This window comes from Camelus ferus, chromosome 7 (assembly GCF_009834535.1).
Source record: "Camelus ferus isolate YT-003-E chromosome 7, BCGSAC_Cfer_1.0, whole genome shotgun sequence".
NCBI classification, from domain to species: Eukaryota; Metazoa; Chordata; class Mammalia; order Artiodactyla; family Camelidae; genus Camelus; species Camelus ferus.
The window spans coordinates 13,076,849-13,097,372 of NC_045702.1; the positions used below are offsets into that span (position 1 = coordinate 13,076,849).

At 39.8% G+C, this 20,524-nt stretch overlaps 1 protein-coding gene across 14 annotated transcripts in view; it reads left to right on the top strand.

Annotated features, from left to right (window-relative positions):
- The window catches only part of CALD1 (caldesmon 1), a 176,696-nt gene that overhangs the window by 150,041 nt on the left and 6,131 nt on the right, over positions 1 to 20,524 (top strand). For 9 of the 14 annotated variants that reach the window (XM_032483393.1, XM_032483392.1, XM_014566834.2 and 6 more), the window contains 7 exons: positions 2,133 to 2,278; positions 6,245 to 6,503; positions 9,124 to 9,264; positions 13,789 to 13,832; positions 13,936 to 14,017; positions 15,895 to 16,032; positions 16,501 to 16,596. In XM_032483393.1, the coding sequence (XP_032339284.1) occupies positions 2,133 to 2,278; positions 6,245 to 6,503; positions 9,124 to 9,264; positions 13,789 to 13,832; positions 13,936 to 14,017; positions 15,895 to 16,032; positions 16,501 to 16,596 (906 nt within the window). The remainder of the gene's footprint in view (positions 1 to 2,132; positions 2,279 to 6,244; positions 6,504 to 9,123; positions 9,265 to 13,788; positions 13,833 to 13,935; positions 14,018 to 15,894; positions 16,033 to 16,500; positions 16,597 to 20,524) is intronic. The other 5 variants (XM_032483399.1, XM_032483397.1, XM_032483398.1 and 2 more) reach the window with 1 other exon arrangement.

The window sequence follows — 20,524 nt, forward strand, 5'->3', positions numbered from 1 at the left end:
AATCTGCTATAGAATCCAACCCACTATAAGCCTTAAAATAAAATTGAAAGGTGTTACGGAATTACTTATTCATTTCCCAGGAAGAGAAATAATTTGCAGTCAGAATCCAATTTTCATCATTTCATTTGGAATTTTTCTCAGAAAGTCTTCCAAAGAGAATATAAGTGTACCATCCACCACAACCTTTGCCAATAAAGGCAGAGCCTGAAAACAGGGAGAATTTTTCTTCTGTCAGACGTGTATTTTACAAATCTATTTTACACACATTTTTGGTCAGTAAATCAGATAATGCATTTTGGGAGACTGGAAATACCTCTGACTCCAAAATAGGGAAAATGAGTTAAAGGGAATTGCTCTTTGTATATATAGTGCTCCACAAACTAAGATTTGACTCACAATTTGTTTCACAGTCTCCCTGGAATGGGACCCCCTCACCCTTAAATTTGTATCCTCAGATACTTCTTAAACTCCAGTCCATGGTTTCTGGGGCTGTACCCAACAATGGTGGGTTAAAACAAGAAGAGACCTTGCTTGCTCCTGCCTGCCCCGGACAGCCTCCAAGGAGCCACACTAAAGCCGTAGGACAGGACAGGAGTTTCCTTTTCTTCTCTGTAGCTTCTCAGGACAAATCAGGAGCCAAGAGGGAAACAATCAGGTGAAGGATTAGGAAGGGATCATTTAGTCCAACCCTCTCTTTTTATGTACATGGAGCCAACACTCCAGAGAAGCGAGGTGACTTAAAGTAACACAGCTAGTTTGTTGACAGCATTGGAACCAAAATTCGGACTTCCTGACTTTCAGACAAAGCTCTCAGAGAGAATGGCAAAATAACAGCCCCCTCTTCAGCATGTCTAAGGGTTGTCCTAAACATATGACCCTTGGAGAAAGATTCAAGTCTTAACTAATAAGGGTAACATGGTAGTGAATTGTCCCTCCATAGTAATTTAATCTAATAACACTCGAGGAAGGCAGTCAGGCAGAGGACTACCAAAAGCTCATCTGTAAAGAGCAAAAAAATGTACTCTGCTTAGTAAAACATGCACCTTGGGGGCAGTGGTATCAGAAATATAGTAGCTGCAAAGAGGTAGTGGTCAGATAAGGGGAGACCATCCTGGGCGGCACCGGCGCCCTGAGTTCTCAGCCCTGCTCCTCCTCAGATTTCTTTAGAATGCTAGCGCCTTGTCACTGTCTGTCTTGAAAAGAGCAATGATGAGCCTCACCTGTTTTCACACTCATTTTTTAAGAATGGATGAGATGGTAAGGTAATTTGAATTCCTTTACCCTCCCAAAAAGCTATGTAAATTCCATTTACTTTGAAATAATGTCTCACTATGAGGAACTTGTAACACAAAACCCACAAAAAAATTAAAGCTAACACCTGGTCTCTGTGTATCACCCTCCTCTGTTGCCCATGACAATCACAAAACCACTTCCAGAGACTAAATTATTACCTTCAAGGGAAGTCAGCTTCTTCATTTCCTGTTCCACTCTATCTTTAATGGTTTAGATGACTACAAACATGGCCCCGCAGGTCTCTGAGTCATCCCCCTAAAGGTAGGGTTATTATATCTTCTATCTTGGGGAACCTAGTTATTCATTTGTTTAAAATGCTAGGGTGGTCTTCTGACATTTGCCAAAATCGGTTTGACAGATCTGGCTAACTCCGTAAGTTTCTTCTTTCATCCTCAACATGTCTGTGTCCTTCTCAAAGAAGCACCCTTCCTCCAAGAAGTCTGTCCAAGCAACCTGGCCATTCTCCCATCAAGGCCACACTAATAATGTCTCTTCCTAGTGGGAACTGAAAACAACCACTCTTGTGTGGGGTTCCCAGAACATAATAGTTTCCAAATGGTAACACTGCCACTACTTTTGAAAATAAAACCTCAGTGAAATCAGGGATGATCTTGACCTCCTAAAATTGTGGTCAAGGACTTTGCTCAGAGCCTGGAGGACCATAGCTCACGCTCTAAGAATTTCCTCTGATTCCAGCTCTCCCACATCATTCTCTGGTGGTTTGTTTTACTTCTGAGTTTTCTGGCTTCCTAACAATGTTGGGTTTTATTTGGTGATACCAACCAAACCTAATAAGATTTTTATCCTTATGTTTCTTCCTGATATGTACCATCGGTTAGATCAAAGATGAGAAGACTAAAAAGGACAAAGAGCGCAAAGAAGAAGTTAAGAGCTTCTTGGATGGAAAGAAGGGATTTACAGAAGTGAAGTCGCAGAACGGAGAATTCATGACCCACAAACTTAAACACACTGAGAATACTTTCAGGTAAGAAGGAGTGACTAGTTAACAGTGACTGTGTTCACATGTGAAAAAAAAAAAATCAGTCTCCCTACCCTGTGCCTCCAGACAGAAGCGTGCTAACAGGCAACATACTTTTGTTGTGAGGTCATTGGCCATTGTCTTAGAGATACTCAGTCAGCAGGTCAGGCTATCAGTCACTAACAGGAGACCAGCAGGCATTACTCAGACAAGGTTTGATCTGCCTTTCCCATTCTTTGTCAGGTCAGATCATGCTTGGCATCCATGATTTTGTTCACTCACCTAATATATTCATGTAAGATCAGTTTATTAGAAAACATCATGACTGGAGTTAATACCATTGATTCATTCTCTGTATGGTCCAGCCAACTTTGTAAGAGAACTTTCTCAGTACCACTTTCAAGAATGTATTTTCTAAAGGCTATAAATAAATTGTTGCATAAAACTAAGATTGCCCTGTGACCAAATACTTTGGAAACATTAGGTTAAACTAAATTAATCAGCTCTCTTTACCAAAGGACTTTGCGAACACTTGACGTTAATTGCCATTGGGAATCTCTAAGAGGAAGGAAGAAAGCACGCCACTACTGCTCCAGTTTGGAAAACCCTCTTGCATAACTTCAGCTTCCCCTCCTAATCCCACCACTCCCCAGTCATGGTGAATATCTGGGTGATTGATTTTAGAACAGACAAGTACATGCAGATAAATCCTCACTTCTAGATACCGGGAGCCCCCATCAACTTCACAGAAGGACTCAAGTTGCAGAAACCTGCCGTGGACACCGGCTACATTACTCTCTGTGCCCCATTCCTACACACACACTCCCTCCAACTGCTGGTGCCAAATTCCAACCTCTGTTATGTCACTGGCTTCTGTGCCAGATGTTCTGGAAAAGGTCCTTGTAACGTGGATTCCCATGGGGTTGTTCTTTGGCAACAGCCTTGCCTTTAGACCTTGTTTTTCTGAACATTTCAAGTAAGAAAGTTCCAAGCAGGTATTCTGTAGAAGTCAGACCGCTCCTTACCCCAAAGCATCTGTAATATGAGGAGCAAGCAGAACTACTAGGGATGGACCTTGCCAGCTGCTCCAAGGTGCTAAGATGTTAAGTAAATATGGTTGTACCCAAACAATTTTCTACACAAAAATTTGAGCAGAAACCTAGTTACATTTATCCAAAAGAGAGCCTAAGGCACATGGAGGAAAAGATGTGACTACAAAGCCTCAATAAAGTCTGAAGGAGTGAGAAGGATAGAAAATGTTACGTGGGATTGGCAGGAAAGCAGATGTGGAAATTAAGTTTATCAGGACTTCATAGAAAGTCTAGAAATCCAGTTGATTCAGGCTGGTGAGCTGAGTCCAGAGCTTGCTGAAGTGCAAGTAGTTTAATGTTTTAAAGCCCCCAAAAAGTGTCAGGTTCATGAAAAGTGTTCAGTGAATAATACCTAATAATATTATTGTTTTATTACTTGATAGCTTTAAATGTGTTGTGGGTACAATTTTGTTAAGAGAAATAATGTTTAAAAAAATTCATCAGTAGAAAAAAGTTCGGTTAACAATTAGCAAAATTGCCAACCAGCTTCATTCAAAGCTCAGATTAATAATTAACATGTCCATTGTTTGGAAATCCAGAGAACTGGGTATTTCAAAGAGATAAGTCACAAGGGATAGCAAAAGATTGAGCGCTGGGAACCTATAACTGGGACTCTTGCTTTAATTTTTCTATGTTTGGGCAGAAAAAAATGAAAGAAACAAGCTGCCACCATATTACTAATTTTTGTTTAGCTGCCAACATACTTTACAGTTTCAGTTAGAAGTTGATGCCGATGGAAGCAGAGATGCCTGGTTTTGCTCCTTGTAGTTATGAAGTGAGGAGCTGGGAAGGAAGTAAGAGCCTCTATTCAGATTAGGTTAGTGCCTGCAGCCCACTGAAAACAAGCTGTGTTCATGGTGAAAGGTCTGATGTTCATCTTAACTTTCACCTACCAAAGCCAAGGACAGAGGAGAGAACCTTCTGGAAGAAATTCCCATATTAGTGGCACCTAAAGCTGAGGGCATGCCTGCACATCTGAGCAGAAGTGATGTGGACGGAACTCTTGTTCTTGTTTTGAGCATAGCCCCTTTTGTTTGATTTAATTACTGCTCCTTTTGATGGGCCTGATTTTTTTTTTTATAGCTGGGTTGTTTTCTCTAAAACATAACATGAAAATCTCAAGTCAAGGAGGAAGTTTACAGAGATTAGCAGATTATACCAAGGGTTTTATAGAAAGTACAAAATGAGGCTTTGTTTTGCTTACTGTTTAATTTTTTAATGTGGGAATTGAGGGTTGGTTTTTTTTCTGATTATAGGGGGAAAATGTACTCAATAAAAACATTCAGAAAATAAGTATTATATAAAAAGTATAAAAGTATAAAAATAAGCATCCGTCACCCACAGATAACCACCAGTAACATTTTTTCCAGCTATTCTCTATGTATATACATTCAAAATAGACATGCACATATACATATAGTATGTGTATGTGTGAGTATGATTATAAATCTCTATCGTAAAGTGATTCTTGCATTGTGCATAACAATGAATCTTAGGTAGCCTTCCATACCAGTGAATGTAACCCTACAGCTGATGTTAGAGTGTTGTGCTGGGTGGATAGATCATGATTTATTTAACCAGTCCCTAATGATGGACATTTGAATAATGCCCCAAATAAAGACTGAGCGACACCTAGTGGAAACCAGTCCAACTAAACATTAACATGATGAACACAAAGAGAGAGCAAACTCTCTGAAGTTGAGAAGACCTCAAATTACCTGAGAGGGGAGACTTCCTTTCCAGAGTCACAGGCCTGCAAGCCCTTAAGACCCTGAAAGAACAGCACCAAATTTTAAGGGACTCTCTAAGCTTGATTGAGTTAAAAATAAAAGAGCTCATCTTTAGCCATCAAGAACCTAGAATAATATTTTTTAACTTTTTAACCTCGACTCCTAGTAAGAAATCAATTTTCACATTCTAAGCCAGTACCCATCTACGTATATGTTTATAACTGAAACACTCACGTCAAGAAATGGTCATTACCCTTGTTCTGTGCAATGCCCTCTGGTGTTTTCTAGTTCATTTTTATATGCTAATGACAGTCCACTGAATTGATTTTCCAATCTGCAGCTTGAAAGTATTGTCCTAAAGGACATAGTTTATTCAGAACTACTTCGTTATTTAAAAAGCATGAGATGTACATGTAAGATCAGTGTTGGTAATTGTGTAACCTTGAACTCATTTTCCGTTTTATTCTTCCTCTTGCTCCATAGCTAGAAACACTGTGCCATTCTCTTCATGGAATAAGTGATCCTAGACCGCAGTAATGCATCTGTTACAAGAGTCAGAAATGGGTTACCTAAATTCCTATTCAGTTTAGAATGCTCTTACTACTTGCTAATGAGTATTTAAATAAGATTTCTTCTTTTTTGTGTGGCTGCATATATTCCATTGTATGTATAGATGACATTTTCTTTATATATTCATGCATCAATGGACACTTGGGTTGTTTCCATATCTTGGTTATTATAAATAATCTGCATGACCATGGGGGTGCATAGATCTTTTTAAGTTAGTGTTTTTATTTTCTTTGGATAAAAACCCAGAAGGGAAACTGCTGGGTCATATGGCAGTTCTATTTTTAATTTTTTGAAGAACCGCCATTCGATTTTCCATAGCGGCTGCACCAGTTTACAATCCCACCAACAGCGCCTATCTGCCCCCATTGTACATCTGAGGAAACCCAAGGTAAGTGGCAGAGCAGGGACTGGGATTCAGACCTGGTGATTCCAGGTGGACCCCAACCTCCCCTTGGGCTGGTGTGAGGATCCACTGTCCAAGGAGGGCCGTGGAGATCTGTCTGGGATGTGAAGCCTGCAGACCGACACCCCCTCCCTACAGGGGGCGCTGCAAGGCAGACACGTGTCAAACTCCTTTGCAGCCGCCCTGGAGGGAGGGCCAGCGAGGCCAAGGAGGCCGAAGGCGCTTCCCAAGTGGAAGCCGGCAAGCGACTGGAGGAGCTTCGCCGCCGCCGCGGGGAAACCGAGAGCGAGGAGTTTGAGAAGCTCAAGCAGAAGCAGCAGGAAGCAGCCTTGGAGCTGGAGGAGCTGAAGAAAAAGAGAGAGGAGCGGAGGAAGGTCCTGGAGGAGGAGGAGCAGAGGAGGAAGCAGGAGGAAGCAGAGCGAAAAGTCAGAGAGGAGGTAAGGAGGGCGCGGTCCGTCTGGCGCCTCAACTTAGCCAAACCCCTGAGCATATCTCCCTGGTGACACTTCTAGCCCTGCACACGGTTTCTTCCCTGGTGCACTGCTGCTGCTCTTTTGAGCATGGACTCTTACAAATACGACTGAAGATTAATAACCTTGCTGTGTGCTAGGCATGGTTCTAAAACATTTATCCAGTTCTCCTAAAAAAATCTCTGATGTGAGTAATCGTCTCATCCCCATTTTATAGATGATGAAACGGAGGCACAGAGAGGTATTGTCATTTTCCCCAGGTCCCGCTAGTCTTAATCCGTGACCCTGTACTGTCCCTCAGTGAAGAACAGTTGGAGAGCAGAGAAGGAAGAAATCTGCAGATTAGTTACAAGAACCAAGAATCACATGATAGCTGTTTTTTGATATTTGAAGAGGTTTTATAGAGATTTTTTAAAATAGTTTTGGGGTTTTTAAGTGAAAGAATGGTTAGACTAGATTTTCACAGGCAGGGACAGTATCTGCTTTGTTCATTGCTGTATACCCAGGACCCAGCACAGTGCCAGGCGTGTAGCAGGAGCCCAGTAATTATGAACAGATGAATTTGTTCCGTCTTTTTAAACAGGACTGAAAACAACAGATAAAGTTACAAGAAGGCAAATTTTGAAAACTGAAAAAGTGCTTAACCACCCACTGTAAGCACTGCTACAGTTTACAAGGTGCATTTTTTTCCTTTCATCATGAGGTACATTATTATCCTCATTTTATGGACAAATAAATGGGAATCAAATAGTTTGAGTGACTTGTGTGAAGTTACTTGACTAGTAAGTGGCAGAATAGGTGTTGGGACCCAGCTTCTCCGACTCGGTCTAGAGCTTTTCCCACTAATCTTCAGAGATTGTGGTCTCCCAGCATTAAAAATACTCATAGAGACTTGAGATGACTTTCTGACATGGATCCTGTACAAACATTCCTTGAACTGTGTGGAAAGTTTGGATAAATTCTTCCAAGGTCTCTTCCAACTGCAGCTCTCAAGGAGCCAATGACCTTTGGTTGGAAAGTAGTAGGGATGATAAGAGCTTTAGAATCAAACACACCTGGGCTTACTGTGTCCTAACTCTGCCACTTTCAAGCTGGGACCTTGGGCGAATTAGTTACTGGGCTACTCTGAGACTTCTTTTCCTTATCTGTGAGATACCTACTTTCAGGACTGTGGCGATGGTTAAATCATTGTATTCACGGTGCCTGGTACATAGCGGGCACTCAGGAAGTCATAGGTATCATGATTGCTGTCACTGTTGTTATTCGTATGCAGAGGAGCAGAGTATCAGTGAAGACAGAAGAGAAACATAAACTCCTGGAACCTAATTGGACCTAGGAGGTTATTTGGTCTAACCTCCTACCAAACACAGTGTCTTAGTTCGGGCTGCTGTAACAAATTACAGTAGACTGGGTAGCTGATAAGCAACAGAAATTTATTTTTCACAGTTCTGAGGCTGGGAAGTCCGAGATCAAAGTGCCAGCAAATACTGTGTCTGGTGAGGCGTCACTTCCCTGTTCAGAGACGGCGGCTTCTCACTGTGTCCTCACAGGGCAGCAGGGCCCAGAGTGCTCTCTGGGGCCTCTTTTGTAAGGGTACTAATTCCATTCATGAAGGTTCCATTCTCATGACCTGATCACCTCCCCAAACCCCTCCTGTTAATACCATCACTTTGGGGGTTAGGATTTCAACATAGGAACTTGGGGGGGGGCACAAACATTCGGTCCATAACTCCCAGGATCTTTCTGCAACACCCTCTGACAGATGAACATCCAGTCTCTGCTTGGGGACATCCGGTTTAAAAACTACAAAAGAGTACATAGATCTCTCAGAAAGTTGTTCGCAGAGGATGATTGAGAGCTCTGAATTTTTGCCTGATAGAGGACAGAACAGAGTATTCTAGGCCAGGAATGAAGGCACAGAGGGGTTAATGAGACAGACTGTAAACATCTGTGATTTCACCACAAGGGTGTAGTATTTACACCCTTCCAGTTTCGTCAGACCATCTGAAATAATGTACTCAACTGAGATGGGGACAACCATGACATGATCTCTTGTACAGTTTGGTAAATAGAGTCCGTTACATGCGTATGACTCCGCACATAAATCATCTCATTTGTCTTCACAGCTGTCCTGGGAAGTAAGTGGAAGAGATGTTTATTTTACAGACACACAATGCAAGCGCAGTGTCAGATGCCTTGACAGACGGTGATGACAGTGGTGATCATCACACTGAGCACTGATCTAAACATTTTACAGAGGCGTTCTCATTTAGTCCTCCTTATAGCCCTCATCAGTGGATACTGTTATTATCCCCATTTTACAAATGGAGAAACTGAGGCACAGAGCAGACAGGTAGGAGGCCAAGATTGCACAGCTGGGAAGGGGCAGCAACAGAGGGCACATCGGCAGTTGGACTAGTGAGCTCAGGCTTAATCTCCTGTGCTGCCCTTGAAGAAGGGATGGATAGCATCCTTTCTGGAACCTGGGTCTTTCTCCTCTGGGACTGTGCTTTTCCCCTACAGCACTCTTTTCCTTTTGGCTTGAAGCTGATGTTGACATCCTTGTTATTTGTTCTTTCTCTCTTAGGAAGAGAAGAGGAGGCTAAAGGAAGAGATTGAAAGGCGAAGGGCAGAAGCTGCTGAGAAACGCCAGAAGATGCCGGAAGATGGCTTATCAGATGACAAGAAGCCCTTCAAATGTTTCACCCCCAAAGGTTCATCTCTCAAGGTATTTTTCCCCAGAAAACCTTCCCATAATACATCCATTATAATATAACAGAAACTGGATTTTAGCCCCTCATTTAGTATTGAATAATACTGATTGTATCAGAGCCTTTGCTTCATTTATCTTTTTGCTCCTTCTTTCAGCAGTTTCAGCTTCTTTTTGTTTTCAAGATAAGGAAAGGAGAGGAATAAGGTGGAGAGACTGGTGTCTGCTGTTTGTCAGATCTTTGGTATACATTTAAATGATCTTTGGTGATGATCTCTGCATCTCACTGACCCATGTTCTCTGTGTGCCTCGCTGCTTTGAGCAATTAAAAATGGAAACATTTCAAGTTTATGAAGTGGGCAGATGTAAAGATTTAAGTTACTTTTCATGCTAATGTTCATTTTTTCCATTGTCATTATTAAGAGCAGGGCAGCTGGAAATGGCACAGGTCAAATTTTAAAGCTGTTACCATGGGAGGAGAGGAAATGTGACTTGGATAGGCTCCTTTGCCAGGATGAGCTTGGCGTGGCTCCTGCCTTCATGGAGCATAGCTCCTCGAGATGTCAGGCGGAAGTGCTGCCCAGAGAAAAGAGAACAAGCAGGAAGGAGTGAGCCAGGGAGGTGATGGGATGGCTGAGATGGAGGGACAAGAGTGCAGACTCAAGAAAGTATGATTATCAATGATCAGCCATTATTTCCAAATATGTTTTTTGCTTATATGGTTAACATGGTTTGAGAACCTGGCACAGGGAAGATACTCAGTAAGTATTTAATGAATGAATACATGAATGAATGGCCCTTCAGAGATTGGAACTTTTTTTTATTTCACTCTCATTTTCCATCAACGTAGCTAGATTACCAAGCACAGACAGTGAGCACAGCCAGTATAGAATCACAGCCAGGCTCCAGCTAGTTAATATGCGCATGTGAATCTGTCAGTGTGTGTGTAGTCTAACGTGGCACACTGAATCAACCGGAAGCCAGTTACTTACACTTTACAGTGATTACCTGTTTCAGGTGAAAAACAGTACGTTTTATCCCTAGATAGCTTCACTCAGTCTTTACTGATGGTCCGGGTCCCCGTCCACCATAGTTCTAACACCTCCCAAATAAACTCCTTATACTTGAACCCTCCAGTCTCTAGGGCTGCTTCAGGGGGAGTCCAAACTAAGCCAGAAGGGGTTTTTCTTATTTAATAGTTGATGTTTGTAATGAATGTAATGTGTGCTCTCTACTGTGAAGGAGAGAAGCACTGAGTGAGGTCACTGCCACTAGGGCACTCATGTAATCATCCATCTCAGGAGAGTCCAGGAATTACAGAGGTAATGAGATGCAGGCTGCCAGCTCAGTGCGTGCAGCAGGACAGACAGAGGCTTTGTGGACTAGGTGAGCTTCATGCATGGACACTGAAATTTGAATTTCATAAGATTTTCCTACATCACAAAGTATTCTTCTTTTGATTTTTTTTCCAAGCATTTAGCAATGTAAAATGTTCTCAGCTTGAGGGCTGGGTGGAAAACATGGACAAGTGGGCCATAGTTGACTTTCCCCTGCAGTCGGAGAAAGCAGAAAGGCAAACCCCACTCAGTTCAGACCATCTCTGTGAAGCCACCAGCTCCACCCCCGCCCGGGTCCTTTTGTTCTTGGCTTATCAGTAATCACTTGGCTTATCAGTAATCAAAGAAAACCACGTTCTCTCTTTCAACCTTCCTTAAAAATGGCACCCAAGCTAAGCTGTCCTTGAACTGTCTTGGGAACATGAGGAAAGTAGTAGTCATCTAGACTTCTCATTTCTACTCTTTTTTTGTTTTTTTTTAGAAGACACTGCAACCCATCCTCCTCCTCCAAACATCTCTCTACCAAGTTTTCCAACTTCTTTCTCTAGTGCTTCCATCCACCGGACTCCTGGGTTCCCAGGAAACCATCTATCTGCTCACTCTGGTAGAGAGACAGGTGTGAGCAATCAATTAAAGTTGATCTATAAAAAAGAAAGCAAAACATCTTAAATTTCTCTGTAACAGAGACATGCTGTCGGGAACAGACAATCTAGTGATTTTCTGTGTAGCATGTGCCTTGAGGAACCTGCCGTGGCTCATTTTAGGTCTAGATTTCATGTTCCACAATTGAATTCTTGTAACTCTTGACACTCTTGGCCCTGCAGCATTTATAAATGGCCAAATGCTAACATTGTCGAATGTCAGTGAGACGAAAATCATTTGATATTTGACCCCAAAATATTACCCCCTAGTGTATTTTGTTAATTTCTCATGACTTTTACTCCTTGTCTGAGAAGCTGTGAACCTGGTTTCTCATGTTAAATTATGCTAACAGTGAATGATTTGTTTCTTACATAAGACATGCAAAGAATAAGTTTTAAGTAAATTCAGTTTAGAATTTTGTTTCTATTATTATTGTTCTCATACATTATCAGTGGAGGGAGCACGGAGTAAGGAGAGTGCCAGTTTGCTAAAATGTGTCATATTTTCCCCCTGAATTTTATCAGGACAACACTGCCATTTCTTGGTCCTCAGAAGAACCAATTTCCCCCTTTAAACTCCTTACACAGAACATTTAATTTACAAATTTTGTACAAATTGTTACGTTGCCCAGGGTCACTAAGTGCAGGAATTTTCCGACAAGAGTCCCTCAGTAATGGATGGTAAGTCCTGACAAAATGTGATAATGAAGTCAAGCTGTATTGGATATTATAGATATAAAAGGAGAAGTCAGAGTCTGGGCGACTGTAATTTGAATAAATGTGATGGCCAAGGTTAAGTTGATGCTGGAAGTGCTACGAAGAACAGATCTCATCTCTGCCTCCCCTCCCCACTGTCCCTCCCCGACAGTGAACATCTGCACGTGTGTTTGCTCTGCTAGAAATGTCCTCTCCCCTCTAACTCATGCACTGCCCCCCTCACTTTCATAAACTCATTTATAGACCTGTGTAAAGTATAAACTACAAATCTCAGCTCAAATACCACAACGTCTGAAAAGCTTTTTCCAGCCCACTCATTTTCTTATCTTTAATATGGCACCTACCATTGAATTTTTAAAATTTCATTGTTATGTTCTACTAGTCTCCCCTACTGACTCCTTAAAGAATTGGAACCCTGTTTATACATCGTTGGCTGTTCATCTTTATATTAGGTATTCAACATACAATTTATTGGTTGGTTGGTTGACTGACAGACTGGCAGGGTTAAAAGTAGAATAGATAGATGAATGATAGTAAAAGCGCCAATGCATTGCGTGGTTCCAATGTATTTCACCTCATTCAACTGTCCAGAAATGCACTTCTAATTTCATATTAAAATCAGGAAAAAAAAAAAAGCCAAGATGTAAGACCCTTTATATCTCATAAACTTAAGTATACCTATAAGCACTTTTTTGCATAAAGTTTTATTTTTAAAGAATTTGATTTTATCTTTGTAAGAAATCATTGGAAAGGATGAAGTGCCCTCATGCACATCTATAAAAGTATTATTCAACTGCTATTGGGAGTGAAGCATGTTTCCCAAAAAGCTAATGGGTGTTTACTAATAACCCATGAGTCCCAGGCCAGTCCAGTCCAGAAAAAGCCACTGACATCTTAAAGACTGTAAGGGAAACTCAATGGCAATAGCCCAGGGTTAACTGTAGTCTAGAAGATTCTTTGGCTGCCCTGAACAGGACAGAAAATGGACCCTTTCAGCACCTGGGTGCTTCACACTTACAGTTGCATGCAAAGATTTTTGCTATTTGCTGATATTGATAGATGATGTGTGGCAGAGGATATTACTAGCCTGGAGTTGGGTATCAGGAGTCAACAAATGTTTTCTGACTTACTAAGAACATCTGGATTTGAGTGGTGCACTCCCAGTAAAATATAATGTTTGATTTAGCAGCTTTAATTGTAGCAAAAAGATGTTTCTAGCTTTAAAAACAAAAGAATTTATTAAAGACGACTGAACCACCACCCATCAGTGTATTTCTGGGTTTATTTCCTTGTTTCCCACTTGTATTACTAGGGCCTTCATGAGAGGCAAGTTAAGTTCAGAAATTAGGAAATCAGGCTAAGCAGTAAGTGAATAGTTCACAGCTCCTGGTTGTCTTTCTTATATATACAAATATCGAATCATTCTATTGTATACGTAAAACTAATGTAATGTTACATGTCATTGATACCTCAATTAAAAAATGAAAAAAAATTTAAAGTATATCAGAAAGCAAAAAAAACTTATAGTCTTGAAATGTAATTATTTTGCTATTGATTTATATTATTTCAGAGACATTTTATTCCATTTTGTCTAGGCTTTAATTTGCCTCCAGAACTTCATATTTCTCTGTCTTCTGCCAGTCCTACCTTCATCTCCCAAATCTCATTATCAGGCACCTTACATGTAGGTTTCCTCTCTAGCAGAGGTGCTGTGTATAGCACCCTCATACTCTTTGACACTCTTTGGTGCTTTTATTCAAGAAGTTCAGGGAAGGCAGTAGTATGGGCTGAGAAACACTGTTTATAAACTGAAAATATTAACTGGTTTTATTTTTTTTAATTCCTAGATAGAAGAGCGAGCAGAATTTTTGAATAAGTCTGTCCAGAAAAGGTAAATATGGTTGATTGTTCAATTAAGAATCATCAGCCATTATATATATGGAAAAATTCTCTCTCATATTTTTGTGGATGTATGTTTGTGTTGATTTACTTAGCAGTGGGGTCAAATCAACTCATCAAGCTGCAGTAGTCTCCAAGATTGACAGCAGACTGGAGCAATACACCAGTGCAATTGAGGTGAGAGATGTCCTCAGAGTTACGGTCAAACCAAAATCGACCCTGATTATATAATCATAGAAACACTTAGGACAATAATCAAGTCCAATAGTGTTACCATGTTAATGATGCTTTATTATATTTGAACTAGTTATAGAGAAAACACTAATAAAGATAAATTATAGAAGAATTTTAGGTAAATTATTGTTTACTATTTTCAGCCTGAGTATTCTTTAATGAAGGTGTTATCTTTAAAGAATGGTTTTATTCTTATATTATTTATATGTTTACAAGTATATCTTCAGTATTCTTTTTTTAATTTCTTTTTTGGTGAGGGGAGATAATTCTGTTTATTTATTTATTTATTCTTAGAGGAGCTACTGGGGACTGAACCCAGGACCTCATGCATGCTAAGCACGCACTCTACCACTTGAGCTATACTCTCCTCTCTTCAGTATTCTTAATTCCTTATAAAATGTGTTTCCATATGTAGTTTAAACAGATCCCTTAAAACTTTGGTTAATCTTCTTTTCTATAAAAATTTTTATTATCAAATAAATTAGTAGTATAAATTAATATAAAGACTGTAAAGCCAGCCATAATTTAATCATCATCAATTCAAATTGATTATTTTATATTTGAAGAATGATAGCTTTATGCTTCTGTCTAACCCAACTTTTTTTTCCACCCAAATGACCAAGGGGTTTTACTCTACTTGGAAATATTTCTAAGTACCAAAGCACTAAGAGCGCAGGGTCCATGATCAAGATGTGATCTTGTTTTTTCTCTCCTTTGTGTAGACGTTAGTCAATGGTTTTAGGTGCCTGCTATGAAGTAGTTGGATCAGTTTATTTGATTTTCTCCTCTCCTTTATACTGCAGAGAGGAGACACTGTAAAATAGATCGTAAACGAATGATAAGAGAGAATAAGAAATAGAGCGGTTCTGGATAACTTATCAAATGAATAACCAAGTCCTAACGCTCAAGAGGTGATTTTCCCAAGATTAAATGTCCACTGAAATATAAGACAAGTCACAGATAGTTGTTTCCTGTGGTTGAATTGATCATAGCTCTAAAGGGTTAATGAAGCCAAGACTGTGAGGACTGTGGTCCCCAAAGCAGGACCAGGAGAGGAACTGCATGACTCAGTAGTATGCCAGTCACTACTGCTGGAAAAGTATCTCAAATGCACACCTTTTTTTTTAATCCCCATTCATTCCTCCTTCCAGTATATTCTCCATCAGTGGTCTCTCAGTCCTTCAGTCTTTTAGTGCAGCCCTGTCTTCAGTCCTTGGCATATGCTGTTTGCTCTGCACGGAATGGGGTTTGTTCCTTCACCAAGCCACCTCCAAGTCTTCCATCAGGTCTGGCTTTAAATGTCACGTCCTCAGAGTAGCCTTCTTTGCCCCACCTAAACTAAGTACCATTGTCCTATTGTGTGCTTTTTCGGCATGCTTACAGCATCACACATCTTTCATAGCACTTCTTGCAATGTGAAGTAAATACTGTATAACTGGTTACTGTCTCTCCTATTAAAATGTCAGACCGTCTTTGAGTACAACCACGTTCCCAGAGCCTAGCACGGTGCCCTGCACACAGTAGGCGCTCAAGAAGTATCTGTTGAAGAAATGCAGTCGAATATCACCTTAACAATAAGTGGTGTCCCAATAAAAAGCATATTTCACTTTTGAAAGATCCTCTGAAGCAGATATAATGATTTATTTTGAGGTATATATGTCATTAGCATATACCTTTGCTGCAGAAATTATGACTCATTTTTGGTGAAGGTGTTTACACAACGAATTTTTCAGTGATAATGTTGAGGAAGACAAGCTCACTGTAATTTTATGGAAACAAACATATCAGCACCAATCCTAAAAATAATTCACACACTTCAGGGAACAAAAACTGCAAAACCTGCGAAGCCAGCAGCCTCGGACCTTCCTGTTCCTGCTGAAGGTGTCCGCAACATCAAGAGCATGTGGGAGAAAGGCAGTGTGTTCTCATCCCCCTCGGCACCAGGCGCACCAAATAAGGTGAGCGGAGAGGGTTGCTGTCTCTGCATTTTGGAGGTTGGCTTTCCTTCTTTCTTCCTTCCTTCCTTCCTTCCTTCCTTCCTTCCTTCCTTCCTTCCTTCCTTCCTTCCTTCCTTCCTTTCTTTCTTTCTTTTTTTCTTTTTTTTTAAGGAATCACACTAGTTAATTATAAAAGCAGTGAAGAAGGCGTAATTCTTACTTTCTTTTGCAATGACCACAAAAGCAAGCGCAGAGAGAATATGTTCCTGAAGCTAATAGCAGAGAGGGAAAGAAAACCAGACAACATATCCTTTAAATATCAGGTTTAAGGGGTTTTTTTGCCTCAGAATATTCAATATAATGTTCAATAATTGATCAGTGTTATGTGAAATAATACTCAATAGCATTTTGAGGTTGCTTTGAAGATTTTTTTCCAGGTAGTGTTTTTGGGTTTTTTCCCTTTAATGCTGGATGATTGACTCTTTGTAGGAAACTGCTGGCTTGAAGGTGGGCGTTTCCAGCCGCATCAATGAATGGCTAACTAAAACCCCAGATGGAAACAAGTCACCTGCTCCCAAACCTTCTGTAAGTAGCTCCAGGTTTTTCTGAATTTCTTTGCTCTCTCAGCTTCTAGCATTAGAAGAAAACAGGCTGTTGTGGTCTATTTGCTTGGGAAAAACAGGGCTCCTGCTCTTGGCTGTCACTGCTGAATAACAAACGAGGAGGGGTTCAGATTTAGACAGAACAGTTCTGAGCAGCTGCACTGTAATTACCCAGAGGGTAAAATGGAACCATCATCACCTCTCCACACTGAGAGTAGTAGTTGGCCAGAGGTTGAGGCAGTCCAAATTTATATTCTTAACTGGTCTGCACACTTAGCTTTTATTCTATAAATTATAGCTAGGAATTTGGAAATTAAAATGTCAAATTATCTTGGCCATTTCTGTGTCAAGAGCAGCCCTAGACTTATTCCCAAAAGAATGTGTATGTTGGCTATTTTGAATCCATATTCTCTAATTTGCTTAATTTCTGTAACTCAACACAAAAATACAGTTATTGGGTAGTTGTTGAAATAATTGCTGTAATTTTATTGTCAATACCTCCAAAGGAAAGTGAATAAAAAAATCAGTAAAATTAGAAACTATAAAAACTGGTTATAAATGTTATTTTTGGAAATCTAAAATTTTCTTACTAAGCATGACTATCTTACTATAAAAAATTATTTTAACCTTTTCATTAAATGTATATGATAGTTGCCTTGCATTTATCATTATAATCAAAAACCTTATTAAGCCCCCTACTGTATAGTGGTGAGCTTTCCCTGTTGAGTTGGCTTTTATACATATATTGGTGTCCAAGGCAGCAAAGACTCAATTGTCAGAACCACCCCATTCCAGGGGTAGAAGAAAAGCTTTCCAAACCCCAGGCTTCTGCACCATTGAGCATTTAAGTGCATCCAGTGGCTCCCTGTTTATCTCCAAAGTCACTAAAGTTTATCACTTTTCCAATTTAAGAAGAAAAAAATAAAAAATGGAAATATTTCCATACTCTTCTTGGGTACAATTCCCTGTAGTCAATTAATATTCAATCCGAGATTCTTTATATAAGGGCCTCACAAGAGGTGTAAAACTAATGTAAACCCAATTTACAATTGGAAAATCTTAATATATTGGAAAAAAATCTTTTTCCCTCTCCCAGTAGACATAGGAAAGGGGGCCTATAAAAGGAGACAGTTGAGGCAAGGGATCATACCCAAAAGATTTGTGATCTTTGGTGCCTCAAGTTTCCCCAGCACCCAAGGTGACATAAAGAGTAGGAATTAGTTTTTTAAATAGCAATTTATATAAAGTTTTGTGGTTCCAGACCAGTGATTGTTAACCCTCTTGAATTATGAACCCCTTTGAAAACCTAATGAACTCTAAGAACCCTCTCCCCCAAAAGATGCATATAATACAAGTTCTAAAAGTTCGTGGACCCACTGAAGATCTCTCACGATAGCAAAGATAAAGAGAAAAAAGTATAAGTTTTTCTTCTTTGATGCGTACGGCACATTGCTAAAGAAGACAGTCACTTTTTCACATGTATTTGCGACCAATTTCATTTCTATACGAGATTATACTCATATAGCTGGTCCAAGACTTGACCCATACTCTTCTAGCTGATAAGTGTATCATCATCTATGTCATCCTAATAAGAGTGTTAAAAGATTCAATTCAGTTATTATTACAATAGGTATAACTGTGTCAAGGTTTCCACAAAAAGCCCTGTTTTCTGGGGTTATTTTTGGCCTCCTAAAAATGGCAGGACAAAAAAACATTACAGGGAAATTACAAAATCATTGCCTGCTTTATCTACTATTTAGTAAATAATTTGCTACACCATCTGCTAGAGGGTTGAGAGGAAAAGGAAAGAAGAATGTGGCAATTAGTATACAGTACAACGATCTCTTTTTCCCACATCCCACTGGATTTTGTTGACTAGTGTGGCTTCCTGAATAAAGGTCAGATCAAAAGAAAGCAGTATGTAATTGATGTTGTAAATAAAAGGCTAGTTTGAGTGTACTTAATAAGCAACTTTCAGCTTTTGCACATCGCAGGGATAGTAGACCCAGCAACATGCCATACCGTGAATAGCAATGTGGCAATCTCCTGGGAAGAAACCGTAACTTGGAGCCCAACAAAGCAGGAGCATAACTCACAGAAACCATGGCTCCAACAGAAAAGAAGTGAAAAGGTTCAAACTGAGGAAAAGACTAAAGGATCCTGCAGATACATAAGACTTGTCCGGCAAAAAGTTAAGTCCAGGAAGGCAGCTTAGAAAGGCAGATCAAGCAAGAATTTTGTCTAGGGCTTGTCTAGAGGGTCTCACACTGGTGGCCTGCAGCTAAGATCTGTGTAGTCAGGGCCATCATGCTTTATTTTCCTTTTTTAAATTATAATTTGAACACATTTTTGAGGTTTGAAGGCAGGTACTCTTTAATTGTTGGTTCCTTTTTTTTTTTTTTTAATTTTCTTACACTGAACTTCTTTAGGCATTTGTGTTTCCAGCCTGGCCCTTCATGGCAGGCATGTGAGTGTGACACCCTTGGGTCTCTGGTCAGACTGATCCTGAGCCCAGGATATCAGAGGGTTACCTAAAGCCAACAGCAAAAAGGGGCTCCTAAAGGCCCCCTTCTGATTTAGAACCAGAGGTGATTTATTCTCAGCCCCTTGTTTATTTTCCTTGGCACATATGGGTGGAGGGGAAAAAACCTAGGTTTGTTTGCAGATGTGTGGCATGTGGCCATTAAGGAAAAATCAGAGGGAAATTCTTTCACCAAAATGGTACTCACCCACTAAAACCTCAAGAAGAAGGAAAAGAGTAATCCACAGTATTAGTGTTCACGTCTAAAATTCTGTGAAACCATCCTCTACTACTCATTATGTAATAATTTTCATATAATTAAAAGTGCTCAAAACTTTGTCAAATCAGTATTATTTGGGGTCTCTGAAAATGAATCACTTATTTAAAGTTAAACATTGATTTACACCTGATTCTTTACTGGGGCATCTATTGCTATTTGTGGACAGAAGTTATAGGACTTCAGTACAACTTTGGAACTGGAATTCCTTTCTGAGTATGTCTGTTGTATCTGGTTTGTCTGTTCTTTGTGTGTAAACTACATATTCTACACAGCAATTAAAATGCTAATATATCTTTTTTTGTTGTTTAAAAAAAAACTTATCTTTCTCAGCTGAATTCTCTTCTTCATTCTTTGATCTCTGGTTGATTGGAAACCTGCTTCCCTGCCTTCATTTCTCCCTCTTCTTCCGGAGTGGGTCTTTCTCTAAAATGTAGTCTGGTCAGGTAATTTCATTTATATTTCCCATTTGATTTAAAATGCCAACTTACCCCTTGGATGTTAATACTTTCTTAAAATGGACTCTTTAAACTCTTAAAGTGATCTCAGAAGATTCATAGGCAGGACTTAAATGAAATACAATTCATTTTCTTCAGTAGAAGAGTATTTATGTGAAAGAAAAATATTTGTCTTATAGGAATCAAATAAATAAAGTGGTAATAGCCACTTTCCAGAGCTTCCATTAGCATGTTCCTAATTGTAGTTTCCAAATTTTTAAAACAGTCTTCCAGACAATTTGGCAGCTTCTGCCTGCATTGGCATATGTAGTGGAATTCTTCAAAAACAATCTGATTTGTTGCTTACTGGTTCCAAGTTAAATAGGTGTAACTCTCTAGTAGAATATCATGAATCTATGCCACGGAAATTCAGAAATTCAGCAAGATTAAGGCAAATCTGAAATGCTTCACATAGTACCATTTAGCCAATGCATTTTCAGAGTTGCAACCTCCATGGTATCTATTTTTTTTAATGTCCATTTAGACTGGTGTCCATGGATAAATGCAGTTGCTATTAGATTTGCCTTCCTAATGAGAAAAGGGTTTGCCAAGATAAACATTACTATTTCAGTAAAACATTTCTATTTTCTACAAACTACCTTTGCCAAGTACTAAT